Source organism: Penicillium soppii (assembly GCF_028829465.1).
Source record: "Penicillium soppii strain IBT 18220 chromosome Unknown utg000010l, whole genome shotgun sequence".
Classification (NCBI taxonomy): domain Eukaryota; kingdom Fungi; phylum Ascomycota; class Eurotiomycetes; order Eurotiales; family Aspergillaceae; genus Penicillium; species Penicillium soppii.
The window spans coordinates 2,172,203-2,190,517 of record NW_026643240.1 but is presented as its reverse complement, the minus strand read 5'-3'; the positions used below and the strand labels follow the sequence as shown (position 1 = coordinate 2,190,517).

The window sequence follows — 18,315 nt, the reverse complement described above, 5'->3', positions numbered from 1 at the left end:
TTATTCCCCCCAAAAAAGAAGGACAACAATATCCCGGAGTCAACCTATTCTAGTCTCTCTGGGTTTCGGTGTCTGATATGAACATTGAATGAAGTACAGGGAGAATAGAAGAGTTTGTAGACATACCAGACTTGACATGGTCCAAGTACATAGTTCTCATGAAAGTATCGTTTCAATCTCAATTTATTATCGTATGCAGGCGATTTATCAGATGCATCTACTACGTAGGTACTTCCCCCGAGCCGGGCCGAGGAAGAGATGATTCTTATTTGGAATCCATTTCCTTTTTATGTTTTTTATTGGTTGGAATTGTGATCTTCGACGCTAAGACACTACTGAACCTCTGATATTGCGGATCTTAATTAATTGAGAAATGCAGCCCTGGCGATAATTGCGACCAGCACAGGCCAATAGTTGTGGGGGTTTGGGCTTTAGTTTCTTAGTACTGACAGGGATTACTCGGGGCTGCCGACGTGTGTCAGATATAAAACTCTTCTATTACGTCTTGCTTTTTCTGTTATGCTCTTTTGTTTGCTTTTCTATTGGGATTTCTTTTCTATTCTGTATTGAATTTGCTCAGATACGCCCTACCTACATAGGTATAGTTGTAAGTGGCGAGTGAATGAGCTGAGGATATTCCAACTCAGCAAATTTTAACTTCTTTTCAATTCCTGTTCAATTATTTTCACTCATTTCCCTCTTGTTCCTCCGGAGAATTTTGCATTTAGAAACATTCGTGTTGTCGCACTGAGGCTTGGCGTCTGCCGTACTTCCGATCTGTTTTTGGTGATCTTCCTTCTCCACATCAGACATTCTCTCCTGTTAAGCATCTTCATTTGATTTATTGGACTCTATCTTTCTGCATAAGAGCCCTCGTGATGTCTTACTATCCGCCCTACTCGGGTGCGCCGGGTTACCCCCCGCAGCAACCATCTTATCCCCCGCAACAGCAACAGTACCCGTATGCCTGCTTATTGATCTGTCTCTGCTCTGAAAACACCAAGCTGACCTTAGGACATTGCAGACAGATGAATCATCAACAGCAGCCCTCCTACGGTGGCTATCCCGGCCAGTCCTACCACCACCAGCAGCCCCCGCAATCCAACTACGGATACAACCATCCCCCGCAACAGTCCTACGGCGCCCCGCAGCAACAGCATGGTTATAATGTATTTAACACCGCAGTCTTAGCGAGATGTACACATGATTAATAGGTCAATCATCGCGCAGGCTCCCCCGTCCGGATACCAGCAGCCCTCCGGGCCTCCAATGCAGCAAGGAAGACCAGGTCCGTCAGCTTCCAAGACCGGAAACGCAAGTAACAACATACTAATGCGCAGATATAGCTTACAGCCAAGGCGTCCCAGCGCCTCCTCCTAGCAACCCCGTTTCGTTCGGTCATGGCGCACCACAAGGTTATAGTTTCCAATATTCACGATGCACGGGCAAAAGAAAGGCGCTTCTGATTGGAATCAACTACTTTGGTCAAAAGGGCCAGCTGCGCGGATGTATCAACGACGTCAAAAACATGTCGACCTATCTGAACCAGAACTTTGGCTATGCCCGTGAGGATATGGTTCTTTTGACTGATGACCAGCAAAATCCCATGAGCCAGCCAACAAAGGTCAACATTCTTCGCGCTATGCACTGGCTGGTCAAGGATGCTCAACCCAATGACTCTTTGTTCTTCCACTACTCCGGTGAGTAGTTATACTTTGAAATCCCCAGGCTGCGATCTAACATCAATCTAGGCCACGGCGGCCAAACGCCCGATCTCGATGGCGACGAGGAAGATGGATACGACGAAGTGATTTACCCCGTAGACTTCAGAGCCGCCGGCCACATCGTGGACGACGAAATGCACCGCATCATGGTGCAGTCCCTCCGACCGGGCGTCCGCCTCACAGCAATCTTCGACTCCTGCCACTCCGGCTCAGCCCTGGATCTCCCCTACGTCTACTCCACCTCAGGAGTACTCAAGGAGCCCAACCTGGCCAAGGAAGCCGGCCAAGGGCTGCTAGGTGTCGTATCTGCATATGCGCGCGGCGATATGGGCAGCATGATGTCGACCGCGATGGGCTTCATCAAGAAAGCCACCAAGGGCGACGAAGTGTACGACCGTAACCTGAAGACCAAGACCAGTCCTGCGGATGTCATCATGTGGTCTGGCAGCAAGGATGATCAGACCAGTCAAGATGCTCAGATTGCTGGCCAGGCTACGGGTGCTATGTCTTGGGCTTTCATTGCGGCTTTGCGGAAGAACCCCCAGCAGAGTTATGTCCAGCTCCTGAACAGTATTCGTGATGAGCTTTCTACCAAATATACCCAGAAGCCTCAGCTGAGCTGCAGTCACCCTTTAGGTAAGGAGTTACGGCCTGTTTAAAAATTGGAATGATATTCTAACAACGTGGTAGATACCAACATTCTCTATGTGATGTAATTGCAGTTGAAAATGAGGACAAAGAATGAGCGTCGGCTCTCAATGAAGCATGCTTGGTTTATGAATTGATCTGTATCTAAATTCACACTTGGTATTCCAGTGCATTTTGAACTGTGGGTTGGTGCATTATCTGTGATTTATCTTTATGAATCTGTGTTCTATTATGATCTATTCTTTTGGACCTGAGTCACTGGCTGGTTTGGGCGACGAAAGCCATGGGCCTGTCTAACATCATTGTAAACAGTTTACTACTAGTATCCGCAGTTATACCACCTGGAGTATACTCTATTCTGATGTTTCATATAACTTCGCTGCTGATCAACATCGACAGGAGACAGCTCTGAATCGAACGAGACGAGCGAATCCTTAACATTTTTATTCTCTGTGTGTGTGGTGAGATATCCATTGGCGGGAGATCTTACCGAGTGATATGGATATGCCGCTATACGGATTTCAAAACCTCAGTGGCTATTTTTGCCTCCGAGGAGCTCACAGGCTTGAACTATGTTCTATAGCGCAGCTCAAAACTGCAAATGTCTGTATCTTGAACACAATCAGGCCAGAACAATCACTTTTGTTCAAGCCCCGAAGACAAACCACGCTGGATACCGCGCTCTTGCCTCGCTGCAGCGGATAAAACCTAGTTGAATTAAACTCAATAGACTAGTTCGAGCGGATTTCTTACCCACACGCAGCCCACCACACCAAGCACGATGCAATAATCTCTCCAACACCGCAGAATCCGTGTGACGAGGGCCAGGATGAGAAGAACAAGACTGGTGAGCAGAGTCAACAGGTGGAAACTAAACCAAGGAACAGGCTCTTCAGAATCAGAGGGATCGACAGGCTGAGCAAGGATGATGGTTATTCATGTGTGGTAGGCTTGGTGTTTTGAAGAGAATGGTCTTGATGTTGGACAGTATGGTTACTCTCTTTGAAGAAAGTTTGTATGATAACCAACCAGAAACCCCCCAGATAGGTGGTATGGATGCCTAGCAGCTATGGGGACTTTGTGTATCTACCATGATCGACAGTGCTTTTACTGAATAAAATTCCATGGGACGTTACTGAATTTACTCCGTTCAAGATTCAGTCAGTCTACTAGACAGAACCATTTTAGTATTGACTCATCTCAGTATTTGATTCAACCTCGTATTGGTTCATCTTAATTTTAATTTATCTTAGATTTGATTCCTCTTTACAATCATGGGGTGGAATTTTTAACCAGTTTGATGTCGGATCACGTGCATGCTTGTATATCACAAATCGCGTCCTCAACGCGTCGACGTCAAGGTTCGATGTTGAGAAGAACTCTCTTCCCTATCGTCCAACCCATGTGATCCCTATCCACCGGAATGTCTATCATCCTTGAAGACAACCAGCCTCCGGGATTCATTCGCCTCGGCCCTACTTGGTATCACGAGATTCCATTCCTGCCACATGGATGGGAAACGACCAACGACCGAGGATCCGGGTCTCTCAAGCATGCAGCAATGAAAGCTCTAATACGGGACCAGTCAATCCTAAAAGCAGAGCTCTTCGAGCATGTGCATTGGTATCTGGCCAAATACATCTGGGACGCCCTTGGACGATGGTAAGTCGTAATATACATAGAGTCTGCTTCCCAGATCTAATGCATTTCAGCAAAAAGCAGACTATGCACATGTGGAAGATCATGACTACCGCGTATCCCACTCAGTTCCGTGAAGTCAGCCCTTACTATTGTCTCAGCGCGGGTTCCCCCAAGAAGCCTCTGGGAGACTACATGGGGATCCTCAATAGTGAGGAGATCCGCTGGCGAGCAGTCTTGACCATTGCAACTGCATATGCCTCTGCTGAGGATTTAGCTGCTACCTCAAGTATCAAGAACCTGGTTGCACTGGACGTGTACAACCAACCCTACTCGTCAAGACTTGCCCTTGATCCTGTGGGTTATATTCATGACGGCCAGCCCCTGCAAGATGGGTTCGTGCGTGGCTGGATCGAATCAAATAATCTGCAGCACCTCCGCATTCTAAGACTCTACAATCAGCACGACGTGACCATCTCTGCGCTGCGATCGCTACGCGATTTGCCCGAGCTACAGCTCGTTTTGGCATACGAGTGTGAAAACATCACAAGAGAAATCAAGAAAAAAGGCAGGCCTGCAAAGGGCATGACTGAGATTGGCGTGGAGGGCTGGTCTGCCTGCAGGCTTGATTGGCTTCGGGATATCGAGAAGACGAACGTCCTGGATCATCTCATGCCTCTTCTTCATGCATACAAATCCAACATCCAGGGAGTTAAAGATGTGAAACCGCACAGAGAATCATCGTTAAGCTCAAATTTACCGATTCTGGAGTTCAAGCTTCCTACCATTGATCACAGCAAAAGGGAGATGCTGGCTATACGCTCAAAATACAGTTCGATGTCAATTGTCATGTTTACGCGGGATCCTGTGCGGCTGAAAATGGACGGAGAGAAGAAGCGGAAGCGTGAAAGGGACAAGAAGAGATTTGAAGGGGCTGAGGTTTCTGAAGGTAGTAATCGTCCTATCAAGCGAGCGGTCATGAAGGACAGAGGAATGGATATTTCGAAGACCTTGAATGCCTTTTTCTGATTGTTCGTGATTGATGCAGCCACAGCCCAGTCAAAGTGAAGGATCGCATTCTGTACCTACCTAAATACATGTAGTACGCGCGTATAAAACTAATGATAGAATATAGGAAATAGAGAAAATAAAGAAACAAATGTAAGCGAACCATATCCAAGGTTGAGCGTGCGAGCTATTTAGGGTCAACAGCATCCTGACTATTGGAGTTAGAGCTACTGGACCACCAGTGATCGAATTGTTCTTCTCTGATCTTGTATTTGAGAGCAGCTGCACAGATGTAGTTTATCCCCTACCTAACTAATGGGCCCCATAGATACGATGACTAACAGCCCAATGATGTCAGCGGGAATCAAAGAAACAAACGATGATTGGCTGTTTGATCAACCCCGCTTAATCGGATCAACATCATCTGATGACCTTAGTGGATTCACCTTCTCTTTGACATTTGATGTATCAATTCAGATAATACCTTCCTTGGAGAATCTTGACCTCCATGGCGGAACCACACTCCCACGAAGGATCCGACACCTCTAACAGTGGAGCAGCGATCGCTTCCCCGCGATCCAGCACCGAGTCCCGCTCGTCCTCCTCAAGAAATACACTCCGCGTTTCACAGATGTCCACAAACCACCAGCACAGACAAAGCTTGAGCGAGACACTCCGTGGTCCGCCCGGATCCCCACGTGCCCGCCGACAGCCCTCCCTCCCACAGTCCGCCATCCAGAGCCTGATTGACAATCCCCCGCCACCGAAAAGCACCGACCCGGCTTTTGTTGGGAGGGATTGGCGAGAGATCTCAATTGGCGAGTTGGTCAAGCCAGATGAATTGAGATTCGTGGAGCTAGATACTGGCATTGAGGATGCGACCAACGTGGGTATTCAATGGTTCTCCCGCCGACTTGCACTGACGCCATCTATACCAGATCTTGATCGACTCCGGTGCACCGGTGCTGTTGATCCGCGAGTCTCCAGAAGATACTTCTGCTGTCGCGACGTTCGATTACGCCGACTTGAACTCCTATCTCCTGCTTGCGGCGGGCTTGACATCTCCCGATGAAGAACACCAGGCATCGTATGAAGAGCTGGCGAAGAAGGCACACGACGGGGTGCCCATTCCGCTGCGCGATGTCAAGAAATTTGGCATGGAGAAAGAACCCCTGATTAATTTGCCTGCCTCGGCCAGTGTCTTGACTGCTGTCGAGATATTCGGTGGGGGTGTTCACCGCGTTGTGGTTGTGAATGAGAAAAATGATCGGGAGGTAGTTGGAATCTTCAGTCAGTTCCGGTTGGTGAAGTTCCTTTGGGAGAATGGCCGCAGCTTTCCTACTATTGAAGAGCTCTATCCGCAAGCCATAGGTGATTTGCGGCTTGGATCTCATAATGTGATTTCTATCAAGTAAGTTGTCAGCATGCGGAGCCTTTGGAATTGTTGAATATAATTCTGACCAATATTCTGTTTCCTATAGTGGCGACAAACCTCTGTCTGATGCTCTCCATCTGATGAACAACGAGGGTGTGTCTTCAATCGTTGTTGTCGATTATCACTTAAATGTGATTGGCAACATTTCCACAGCTGATGTCAAGGTACATGGTTTATTTCGTGGACTAGCGGCAGCTGATTGCTAACTAATTCACAGCTTTTAACTCGCTCTTCCTCATTACCTCTTCTACAAAACACCTGTACCCACTTTATCTCTGTTATTCTGTCTACACGAGGCTTGATGGAGGGCAAAGACTCGTTCCCTGTGTTCCACGTCAACCCAGGATCAACACTGGCACATACAGTCGCGAAATTAGTGGCGACTAAATCGCACAGGTATTATTCTACGAAGACGAGCAAATCTGACAAGATGCTAATTGATCTACTAGACTTTGGGTGACTGATCCTTTATCACCAGCTTCATCAGGGCCGCCAACCCCATCGCATTCCTCAGTACACATCCCTCTCTCTGCCAGCATTAACTATCCATATGCTGGAACGGGCTCTGGAATACAAACTGGAACTTCCCCGCCAGCGTCTCCTCTCCCGGCCCCTATAGTACAGCCCTCTCACTACACCTCTCCTCACATCCCAACTCCTGCACCCAACTCAGCTTCAAACACAGGCTCTCATTCCTTATCAGGCGTGCCAGTGCCGCCGCCACTTTCACATTCAATCCCTTCCTCGGCGCTTGACGGAGCACGACTGTCTGGGCGTCTCGTCGGAGTGGTCAGCTTGACTGACATCCTCAACTTGCATGCCCGAGCCAGCGGGCTCAACCCCATCGACCCCGCCGAATCCCGTATCCGCCGCCGACGTAGTAGCTCGTCGAGTCAGAGTATTCAGCGCAGCGGTGATATTGGCAGGGAACTGTTCAGCAGAGGCATGTAAAACCATGCGTGTTTCACTAGGTCTTTCTGCAGGTCCAATTGCCGCGTGTGCCATAACGGACCCCACTTTCGTTGTGATACGTTATGTACCCGCCCACCTCTTTTCGATTTTCACATCAGTCGTTCAAGAAGGCGAACAGGATGGACCTTCCCTGCCTGATTATCTTAGCATCGGAAATAGTTTCGAAGGTCCCACTGTGGATCAGAATTACAAATACTGCAAATCCCAGTTCTTCCACACAATGCTTGGCTGTAGTTACCAACATTCAAACTGCCCAATTTTGAGTCTCGGCCAACCAAGATAATCCACATTTATACATTATACATTATACACAAGAAGCTAAGATCGACAGCCCGGACATAGCCGAACCCATATCTCAGCATCTCCACAAGATCAACAGGATCAGCGCCTGGATGCATATAACGTACAATAAAATAGCAGCACGGACTAATTTCATCATCTCCTAACATCGACCCAGGTATTCCTTCGAGACCGCATTCCAGTCCCCCAACCCAAAAAAAGCCAAGTCCCAAACGGGCTCTCGACAACGGGAATCCTTTTCCGCATCCCCGCGCAACGTGGTTGGTACACACTCTTCGCTTCACAGATTCGCCTCTCTCCCCACTCCGCTCTAGATCATTGCGTCCCGCTGTTTTTCGTCCACAGGACGTGGACGTGCTGCACGGCCAGACCGTAGACCAGGGTATCATGGTGCTGGGGTTTGCAGGATTCTGCATGACTCGAGTCATGGTGGTTGCGTTTGGGGGGCTTTGGGTTCTGAGTGGCTCGTCATATTCTGCTGGTTGTGGTTGTGGTTTAGGTGTGTATGGATTAGGGAAGTCGTCTCGTTTGTGTTACCTGGTTGTGGATGGTGGTTTGCTTGGCACAGATAGTTCTCTATAATCTACGTATCTGGCTATATTTAGGTGTACGGTGTATCTTGATTTCTAGTGAGAGATGGTAATTTAGAGCATACATCGTTGGGTTTCGTGATGATTGACCCTCTACCCACACCTACTATATAGCCAGAATAGTGACTCTATATTGTAGGGAGATAAATTATTATAAGCGAGTCCCACAAAAAAATTCGACTTTCTATTGTCAACCTACGTTGTAAAATCTGAGGACTTGCACGAACGCATTTGCCTCCACTTCAAAACCCCGTCGCAAGCCACCAACCCCACCTTTGTACATGGGCGATCAGGGAAAAGACACCCCTGATTTTCTGGCGAATCAGCGACTTTCATTGGACCATCCGAAAAGCGAGATTAGCTCGATTTGGAAATGGGCAAAACTTTGGGGCGTTTTCTTGCTTATTCAGTCATTAACAATTATCTTGTCAGCTTTGGACATATGGTGAGCTGAATACAAGGTCTCTTTTTTCTGATCTCAGATCAACTAAACTTTCACTATTTCATCGGTGGTTTCAGTCTGTTTTTCCTCTTCTCGACCTACTACTATGTAATGTTGAGGTTGACGTTGCATCAACCGCAAACAACCGCGTCCCAATCCGGCGATTTTCTTTTTCTTTCGACTTGAAGTTAAGATGATCGACAATGCAGTTTTTGGTTTTAGTCACTGCTGTTCCCACTGCACCATTATTAGTGTGGAATTTGCTTCTGCTCCAGACTCTATGCTCCATCGGGCCGTGCCAGCTCTAGCTAGCTGCGGTTTGGCAGCTCTTGAACCCAATCACACCACTCTACCAGGATTATTTTGCTTCGTATGATTTTTTTAACTTTGGTCTTTGGGTTTGAATGGGTCTTTGTATAGGTTGCATGGAGGGAATGATTCAGGGTTGTTCATGATGGATCCTGACGTTGATTAGGCATATCGTATTGAGCTGTATTGGGCTGTATTTTTCGTAACCACGCAGGGGGTTACAATATTGTACAAATTCCTGCTCAGGTGGGCTTATATGTTCACCCAATACAAGTCTAGATCAATCCAACAAATAAAATACCCAACACACACATATAGGCACTACAATACAAGCCTTCTACCGAACTCCGACTGTGTTAGCCTCCTAATTAGCAACCCACCCCAAAAAGCCCACAGACCTCCAACCAAACGCAGGTACGACTAAATCTCCCCGATAAGCAGAGCAAGCATTCCCAGAAAAACAGGCACACCCAATAACGCCATACGAGCGGGATTGACCTCAAGCAAGTCTAATCGTCTAAACCGATAAGCAAGAAGCCAATCACGCCCCCACCACGGCGCACGGGGCCAGCGTTACAGCAGACCCACTAACGTCCCGGTGGTTCGAATCGCGCGGTTGCGGCCACTAATTGGTCCATTAGCGATGTTGGAGCCATCGATAGACTTTAGGCTTTTCATGGGTCCGTGCAGAAGCTGCGATCTGGCCAGTGGGATTGCCGTGTAACGCCGCCGAGCAACCTTAACCCCGCAATCTAGTATTACTCGATTTGGATTATTCCTTTCGGTTTTTGGCGGGTGGTTTGGGACTGGTTCCTTGTTCTGGGTGGTGTTGGGAGGCACGGGGCGTGTTTAGGAGATGAAAACTTGAAAAATATCTGCGTCGTATACGTATGTCCATGGATGTTGGTTGGGACAGCTACAGAGTGTGACAAGGCTGAGTCGCACGTAAGTGGAAGTAAAAGTGGATTATGCAAGATCACCGTTGATCCAGAATGTCGGGACCGCCTAGCAGGGGATACGTACATACCCCAAATCTCCCCGCCTCGTAAATTACTTTCCTATTCTGCACGAACGATAGAAAAGAACAGAAACCTAGAATAAAGCTAGCAACCCTAAACAGGTCTTGTGACTGACGTCTGGCCAACGTAGCGAAAAAGGCAAAAGCAAATAATAGCAAGCCGCCATTATACAGTTCAAGGTTCCTGCAAAAGTACCTGCTTCCAGCCTGGGAGGTATTAGGGCTTTACAAATTGGTTCCGTGGTTGGGTGCTTCCGCTGCGCCAGATTAGATGCGTTTGACAAATACCTCATGCCCCCCCGCCCGCCCCCCCCCGAAGTCAAAGCTGGTAGGGCTGCTCGCTACTGTCAACGTCGCACTCATTGGTTCGATGTGACGGAATGGTGCCCGATGCGGTATATTGGAGCTTGAGATTTCATGTAATTCTGCCATCCCACTGGCCAGACAAAATGATGTAGTCTTGTATGCAGAACAGTTAAGAGATACAAATTATGATTAAAACAAGAGGTCTGTGATAAAAGAATATCATCATAAGATATTAAATGAGAGATAAGTATCATATAATACAAGAGCAAATATACAACTCAAAACCAATATACATCCAAAGATAGACACGTATCGAGTATCGAGCATCCGTAAACCAAACCACAAAAGTCAAAGCAAAATCAAAACCACCTGGGTATATCAGGTCGTAACAACATGAGAAAAAACCCCCCTAAACCCAATAAATCAACAAGAAACGCTAGTAGCAAACTCATCGGCAAAATCCTCAAACCCAAACGGCTCCCGCTCAGACACATTGCCCAGATGCAGCGCAAACTGGCTGAAATCCGTAAAATCGGGATCCAGCTCTCCGGACACCATAGCATCAGCCTCAACCTTCACAGCAGGCTGGAGCTCTACCTTCAATGCCGCAGTCATAGGCGACACAGGCGTATGCGGCGTAGGGCAAAAGTCCGAATGGGTGGGCTCTGAGGCCTCGAATTTCGGGACATGCGACTGTGTCAGGAGGTGCAGGTTGTGGAAGGAAGCGGAGGGCTGAGACTGGCCGCGCGAGTGGCCGTGAGCTTGGCCGTGGCTGTTGGTTTGGCTGTGGCCGTTGGTTTGGGCCGCAGGAGCAGCCGGAGGAGTGTGGTGCAGGATATCCGGGGCGGAGGCGAGACGGTCTCTGAACTGGCGCATTTGCACGTTCTCCGGGGCTTGGTGCATCATTTGCTGCTGCCACATCTGGACTGCATCTGTGGGGGTTTGGTCTGGGGTTGGCATCTGCATCCAGGAGTAGGGTTGGTTTTGCCAGGGCTGGACGTAGGCGGGGGTTGCCGGGGCCATGGTGTAAGGGCTTTCGGGCATGATGTAGGAGGGTTGGTCGTAGGAGGCGGAGGGGGAGAGCACGTAGTCGTTTGGCATGGGGCTGATCATTTGGGATTGGGGTTGGGTTTGGGGATGAGGTTGATGGAAGGGGGATGAGCGGAGGTTTGAGAGGTCCAGGCTCATTTTGCGGGAGTTGTCGACTGAGGGGAGTGGGGTGATGTTGCTTGCTCTTCTGCTGGCGATGGAGGAGGCGTTGGAGTAGCTTGCTCTCTTGGCGAAAGCTTTCAGGAGGTGTTGGTGGAATTCCTCTTCGATTTGCATGTTCTGGGCTTGCAGCATTTTGATGCGTTTTTCTTGATATCGCTCATCGACTTCTTCATACATGGCTTCTTTCTCGACAATGTCTTTGGTAATGTGGAAGCCTTTGCCTGTGCGCTTCTTATGGAGCATGGAAGCCCTATTTGCGGATTCCAGTCTGGCATCCAAGCTGCGATCCTTGCGCCTTGAGGCGGCAATGAAGGCTCTGTGGGGGAGTTGTTAGATATGGGATATATCGTTTGGATGGTATTCACATTACCTCTCTTGGTTCTCCTCCCGCGAACGGGGGATAGGCGCAATGTCTTGATCCAGGTCTGGCAAACCCATTATAGAATCAATCAAGGAGTATATCAGAAAGGTATAATAAGTTCAAAGTAGGAAGGGGAAAAAGGAGGGGGAAGTAATAAATTAAATACTAAATACTCTTAAAGTTACAATACTAGGGGAATTAAATACAGTTTGTGTCAGACTTGCTGGGCAAAGCTCCAGGCCAGAACCATGGGATGGAGTCGATCATAGTTTGGGCGCCAAAAAAACTTACGGCCGCCCATTTCCATGGTTCATTGCAGTCGGCCAGTCCGCTCCAGAACGCCACTAACCGATAAATACCGAAATCGTGCCACTCAACCACTCTACACTGCCAGGATAATATTCCCAGATGGGGCCTGCACATAGTCTGCAGGAAACCTGCAGGTAAGCTGCATCGCTTTACTACCAAGACATGATAATTAAGGGTCTAGACCGTTAGGGCGACTATGAAATGATTAAGTGGGGTGTGTCACCTAGATACTCCAGATCGTAAGATGTCACTGTACAAACTAGATCTGAACGGTTCTGAGTTTTCACGTTTTCTTTTCCCGCTTCCCTTTTTTCATCTTTTTATCGAGTAGTGTGGTAGGCTCAGTGTGGTATAGGTTGAGTGGTAGGGTACCTTCCACGCGTGATTCCCGCATTTGGAAGGGCGCCCTGTTCCGCACTCTTACGTATTTTCCTTTCGCCCTGAATTCTAAGGAATCACGGCATTGGATAAGGTTCCTGCACGATCTGTACAGATCGTCGATCAACGGTGATCAACATACGGATTGATACCGAGTCTCAGAAGGGACTCCCTTGCGAGGTCTGGATATTGGTTGATGCGGACCCGGTAGCCCGAGTTCTCCCTTCACTCGACGGTAAATAGTCCTATCATGGGGACTCGGTCTGCCGGAAGCCGTGCCCCGGCCAGATCGTGATTGTGATACTAGATAGTTAGTCCCAGCCGAGGATAAACGTGCACGGGCTGGTATTGATAGTGATACCAGATCCCACGCCCACGCCCACGCCCACGCCCAGCATTCTAGATTCTGGACCTGGGCGAGAGATCGGGGTAAGAGGTTAGCCATTTCTTCACTTCTCATGACAAATACCTGGTCAAGCATTGGTGTCCATGGAAAAACGACGCCATAGTCGAAGAGTTCCAAGTTGAACGTTGACATCTTCGCCACTGGGTCTAGAGCCACTATCTAATCGTCCGGCCGAGACTAAGCCACTTTGGATATTGCCACTGCCGACCTAGGGAGGTCGCAAGTTGAATAATCAGATATCACAGTTACTGAGGCAGTACTTCGTATGTATGTAGAATCCGTGTGGAACTTTAATAATCTCGTCGCCTAATAATTGGCCTACATGCAGTCAAAAAGTACGTAGTCAACTATAGAAAGTGTTGACTAGTGGGGGCTCGGCAATCTGGTCGATCACTCCCCTGATCCTGATCGTAAGTAATCTACAACGTACAATGCAAGCAAAATGAAGAATCACGAGTACATAGAACACACAAGTAACTATTGGCATCAAAACAAATAAAAATTGTCCCCATAAACAAGATCAGCGCAAACCAAGCAGCCAACTCACCTGCCTAACTCGGCCTCGGAGATTTATCGGCGCTACAACTAGGCAGGCGTAAAAGCCTCCATACCCCAATATTGAGCCTCCAATTGTATACGAGGTGGGGTAAGGCCCCAGTTCAACCACAGTCCATGTCGCGTACTTCCGCTATGAGATTTGGGGGTCGGATTTACCGAGATCTGGGTGACGATGGCTATGTTGTTGGATCTCCGCGGGCTGGCACATTGAACTACGGAGTAGCGAGTGTGTAAGCAGGTGTTCCATGTAGATTTCGCAGTAAGCCTGGATTCGATACTGGACGATCTGGATGTTCTTGAGCTATGTGGCGGTACTCGTCATGATTACTTGATTAGGTAGGTGCGAGTGTATTGTGCTGAAAAGTTTGCGAGGCAATTGGATTCTTGGATTCTCCGGCGAACGATGGGTTACGCTTGTCACATCTATACCGCAAAAATGACTACACTGATTATCTGCAATGGAAAAAAAAAATCTTTACAAACAGCATAAAAACGCTAAGTTCTCAAAGAGTGCACGGGGAAAGTCCGACCCATCACTGGATCTAGAGGGCAATCTCAGAAATCAAATCAAAACACCAACAGGTACTCAGGCGATGCCGAGAGGCGGCACCATGCCCTGTTCCTCTCGCGCCTCGCCGCCAAGCTTGTAGGAAACCCTGAAGCGGATCTTCACAGAGTCGCCCTTCCCCACGTCGATGCCGTCCATGAGCATCTCCTGCTGGACGCCGTTTTGCTGCTGTGGTGCGATGTCGCGACCGGACTGGGGTCGGAGTTGGAGTTTATAAGACTGGAGTATGTTAGCGGTGTGTAGGAAGACGTAGAATGTAAAGCTTACCTTCTCCACGGCAACCTGGAAATGGAGCTCGCCGATAGGTTGGCTGGTGTTGTTGGAGAAGTTGGCCATGACGTGAATCTGGCGCGGCTGGTTGGGCACGCGGCGTGCGGCAAAGTCGACGCGGAGCTGCGAGTTCAGGACTTGGATCTTGTTTGCTGATGGGAGGGCGTTGCTGGCTGGTAGGGATGATGCGAAATTCCACTCGTCATCTTCAGCTGCGGCTGCGGGTGCGGGTGCAGTTTGCGGAGCCGGTCCTCCGACGAGATCGAGTAGCGACGAGGAAGCGGGAGGGGTTTGCGCGGGGGCTTGGAAAGGACTGGATGATTGCCTTGGGCTGGCGGAGACTAGCGATGCAAATGGGTCGATGGGTGGCGGCGTCGCTGTAGATGGGGCTGGCGGCGCGCGCATGGGAGTGGGGGATTGAGAGACAGGTCGCGAACTGTTCATTGAAGCAAGGATATCATAATTAGGTTTGAAGGTTTGTGCCTGTTGTTGGGCAGGTGGTGTTGAGCCTGCTGACATGGATGGGAAGTTGGCTGTTATTGCTGTTAGTAGGGTTACTGGCGACGGCGCACGTTACTTACTGGAACCGAGAGAAATGCCACCACCGGGAGAAGGACCTTGCTCGCCCAATGACAGGCCGAGCAGGTCGTTCTCCAATGAGCTGCCACCCTGAGATGGCGTAGCCTCGTTGCCGTTAGAACTGGGCTGAGGTTCCGGGTCGAAGTCGATTAGAGAGAGCTCGTTATTCGCATTCGTAGAAACTCCTGTCGTAGTACCCAATGTTCCCTTGGGAATCCGAGATGCAGCATCCAAATCACCCTTCTTGACTAGCTTGTACCGCTCAATTGTACGGTGTATGCTGTCGTTGATCTCCAGCAGCTTGTGGACAGCCTCGGGATCATCCGATTCTTCCTCGCACATTTTCTGGATCTTTGGGTGAGCGCTCTGAAGTGCACCCGCAAGTTCCTGGTTTTCATACATTAGGAGCTGATCATCATCCCCTAAGGGTAAACGTCAAGTGATGCTATCACCTACCTCGAAAACATCGCCCTCGGAGAGAGCTTCGCCGGGCTGCTGATTCTGTAGCATCTCTTCCAGAATCTTAGCTTTTTGTTGCACCTTAACGACTTCCTCCGCAGCCTTCGCCCGGTAGTCAGTCTTATGCCTGTTATCATATCCGGCCATGACCTTCATGAGCCGGTTAGCCTCCTGCAGATCGGCGGGAGTACCCCTTCGAATCAACTCTTGAAGCTTAGCAGACTGGGCCTCTTTCTCCTCCTCTTCCATCTCATCAGCAGAACGTAGATTCTAAACAATGTCAGCTTGCTTCGGCGCAACAACAAGCCATAACATACATCACTCGGGTTCAAGACTGCAGCATCTTCCCTGCGGACCTCCGGGAACACATAACCCTTGTAAAGCAAGAGACGATGCATATCCCGAATGAACCCCAAGTCCTCCTTGTAGCGCGACGTTTGGCAAATAGTCTGTCGCCACTCCTCAATCGACTCCAAGATGCGGTGCTGTACCCTAGAGGGCCGCATGGGCGGACGCTCGGGAAACCTGCGAACCAATTCATTCAAGAATTCTTTTGTGCCGATCTGAAGATGGAAGGGGTATCCGCAGTTCTTGACGACGATGTCGAGTAACTAGAAACCGCATTGTCAGCTCGCGCCAGCTGTCATCCCTGTTCCCCACGTACCGCTAGCGCCAATAACGCGACATTCTGGTTTCGGGAATTGATGAGATGAACGATGTCGAATGCCGATTCACGGGGTCTGGATTGTGCAATTGTGAGTATGCGCAATGCAGCATGGGTGCTCGTACTCACGCATTGCCTTTCTTGGAGTTGATTAGGTCCGCAACTTCGAGATTCAGGGCCAGATTGGGCTCGTAATTTTGCGGGTCGCAGGCATTCCCTGATAGAGATAGGTATTTAGTATAATTCATATTTGTGTCACGTTCGATCTATGTCCTAAACTCACGAATTGCCCGCTGCAACGGTGACAAGCCCGGCTCAGCGTAGACACCGAAGCGGTCCCTAGCCGCCATTCGTGCTGAGGCTGCCTCCAGGGTGACGGTGGGCGAGAGAATAAGGAAAAAGAAAAACAGATAGTAACCGGGAAAAGAGAGGGATAATTCGTGCAAACGCAATGATCCCAAAAGACGAGATGTGTACAAGTCGTGGGGCTGAGTGCGGGCGGAGAACCCGTTGTTCTGCACGTGTGGCGCTTGTGCTTGGGCCTTAATCTTTTTTCAATCTTCAGCTTTCACCACATTTTAGATCAAGTCTACCTATTGTCTCTATATTTCATATTCTCCCAGCCATGGTCCGCCATAAAAAAGACAACTTCTCCCGAGGAGGAAAGAAATCCAACAACCCCCGCCCTCGACCAGGACCCCGCCATGAAGATGAGAGCGCGGGCGTCTCACGACCCGCTTATAAAGCCGCATGTTGGGACATGGGACACTGCGATCCTAAGCGATGCTCAGGAAAGCGATTGATGAAATTGGGCTTAATGCGGGATCTGCATGTTGGCCAGCGCCACGCCGGCGTGATCATTTCGTATGTCGCATTGCAATTTTTTGCCCCGGGTCACATACTGATAAGCAATTAGACCAAACGCCAAGAAGATTGTCTCTCCTGCAGACAAGGATCTTATGGAACAATACGGTGCTGCGGTAGTTGAATGCTCCTGGGTCCGAGTCAGTGAAGTGCCTTGGTCGCGGATCGGCGGAAAGTGCGAACGACTTCGTACGTGATAAGCCTCAGTGATCAGCATGTTTCAGAAACTGACTATTCCACCATCCAGTCCCCTACCTGATCGCTGCCAACTCAGTCAACTACGGAAAACCATGGCGTCTGAACTGTGTCGAAGCGCTCGCTGCCTGTTTCGCCATTTGCGGCCGTCTGGAGTGGGCAGAGGATATCCTCAGACATTTCAGCTACGGGCCTGCATTCTTGGATATCAACAAGGAATTGCTCGCGCGGTACGCTGCATGCGCAACAGAAGAAGAAGTGAAGCAGGCGGAGACGGATTGGCTCGCCAAGATCGAACAAGAATACGAAGATAACCGCGCCGAGGGAGGAAACGATATCTGGACGACTGGAAATACCAACCGATTGCCCGCGCGTAATTCAGATGACGAAAGTGGAGACGAAGAGGATAGCGAGGAAGAAGAGGAAGAAGAAGAAGACAAGGATCCATTTGCGATTTCCGACGACTCAGAGGACGAAGCTCAAATGGCCGAGATCCGCGCTAAGATTCTCAACTCAAAGTCCTTCCAAAATCCAGAAGAAGACAAACCGCAGCCAGCGAAGATCCCGAGACCGGAGCAGGTGTACGTCGACTCTGATGCTGAGTCTGGCTCGGCAGGAAGCGAAGACGAAGCGTTTGACAATATCATCAATGCTACTACGGTCACTGACCGCACTGGTATCAAGGCAATTCAGCAGCGGAAAGCAAAGGAGACTGTTACTGGTTCTTTCTCTCGGGCTGAGATTTCTGCTCCGAAAAAATGGTGAAACCAAGTGTTGGGACACCAATCACTCCCATGCTGGCTCAGTAACCAGAAAGCTTCAATCAAAAATATGTCGGGGTTCCTGCTCTCAGATCCCGAATAGCGGCCCGGCGAATAAAAAACGCTGCCCTATCGTCCGTTCTGCGGGAAATGAGGCTCTCTGCCGAGTATTGTTTTGGGGTCATCTCAGTGAGAGAACGCTTCGGTGGAGTCAAAAGAGCCCCCATTTTGTACTGGGCTATGTGCCTACGCAGCCATGTCCGCTCTTCGGTTATATGGACCCGTCTTTGCATGAATGTACGTTGTTATGAACCTAAAATACATGTGTCGTGACTCCATGG

At 49.3% G+C, this 18,315-nt stretch overlaps 6 protein-coding genes across 6 annotated transcripts; 4 read left to right on the top strand and 2 right to left on the bottom strand.

The window, feature by feature from the left end:
- Positions 1–878: 878 nt before the first annotated feature.
- Positions 879–2,440, top strand: N7529_011486 (caspase family protein; the record flags this gene model as incomplete). The annotated part of the gene is made up of 6 exons (XM_057247012.1): positions 879–961; positions 1,025–1,169; positions 1,231–1,288; positions 1,347–1,700; positions 1,752–2,360; positions 2,415–2,440. 6 exons carry the CDS (start codon positions 879–881, stop codon positions 2,438–2,440), a joined length of 1,275 nt encoding a protein of 424 aa, XP_057092361.1.
- Positions 2,441–3,795: 1,355 nt separating this feature from the next.
- On the top strand, positions 3,796–5,039 carry N7529_011485 (uncharacterized protein; the record flags this gene model as incomplete). Its single annotated transcript, XM_057247011.1, has 2 exons — positions 3,796–4,034; positions 4,085–5,039. The coding sequence occupies 2 exons, from the start codon at positions 3,796–3,798 to the stop codon at positions 5,037–5,039; spliced, it is 1,194 nt and encodes a 397-aa protein (XP_057092360.1).
- Positions 5,040–5,526: 487 nt separating this feature from the next.
- Positions 5,527–7,404, top strand: N7529_011484 (uncharacterized protein; the record flags this gene model as incomplete). Its single annotated transcript, XM_057247010.1, has 5 exons — positions 5,527–5,904; positions 5,957–6,429; positions 6,500–6,617; positions 6,671–6,849; positions 6,903–7,404. 5 exons carry the CDS (start codon positions 5,527–5,529, stop codon positions 7,402–7,404), a joined length of 1,650 nt encoding a protein of 549 aa, XP_057092359.1.
- Positions 7,405–10,813: 3,409 nt separating this feature from the next.
- N7529_011483 (uncharacterized protein) lies at positions 10,814–12,040 on the bottom strand (the record flags this gene model as incomplete). The annotated part of the gene is made up of 2 exons (XM_057247009.1): positions 10,814–11,918; positions 11,973–12,040. The coding sequence occupies 2 exons, from the start codon at positions 12,038–12,040 to the stop codon at positions 10,814–10,816; spliced, it is 1,173 nt and encodes a 390-aa protein (XP_057092358.1).
- Positions 12,041–14,200: 2,160 nt separating this feature from the next.
- On the bottom strand, positions 14,201–16,504 carry N7529_011482 (VHS domain protein; the record flags this gene model as incomplete). Its single annotated transcript, XM_057247008.1, has 8 exons — positions 14,201–14,401; positions 14,450–14,985; positions 15,034–15,418; positions 15,488–15,760; positions 15,808–16,101; positions 16,155–16,230; positions 16,284–16,371; positions 16,438–16,504. The coding sequence occupies 8 exons, from the start codon at positions 16,502–16,504 to the stop codon at positions 14,201–14,203; spliced, it is 1,920 nt and encodes a 639-aa protein (XP_057092357.1).
- A 275-nt stretch (positions 16,505–16,779) lies between these two features.
- N7529_011481 (ribosome biogenesis TSR3 family protein) lies at positions 16,780–17,978 on the top strand (the record flags this gene model as incomplete). Its single annotated transcript, XM_057247007.1, has 3 exons — positions 16,780–17,018; positions 17,071–17,207; positions 17,266–17,978. 3 exons carry the CDS (start codon positions 16,780–16,782, stop codon positions 17,976–17,978), a joined length of 1,089 nt encoding a protein of 362 aa, XP_057092356.1.
- Between the last annotated feature and the right edge of the window lie 337 nt (positions 17,979–18,315).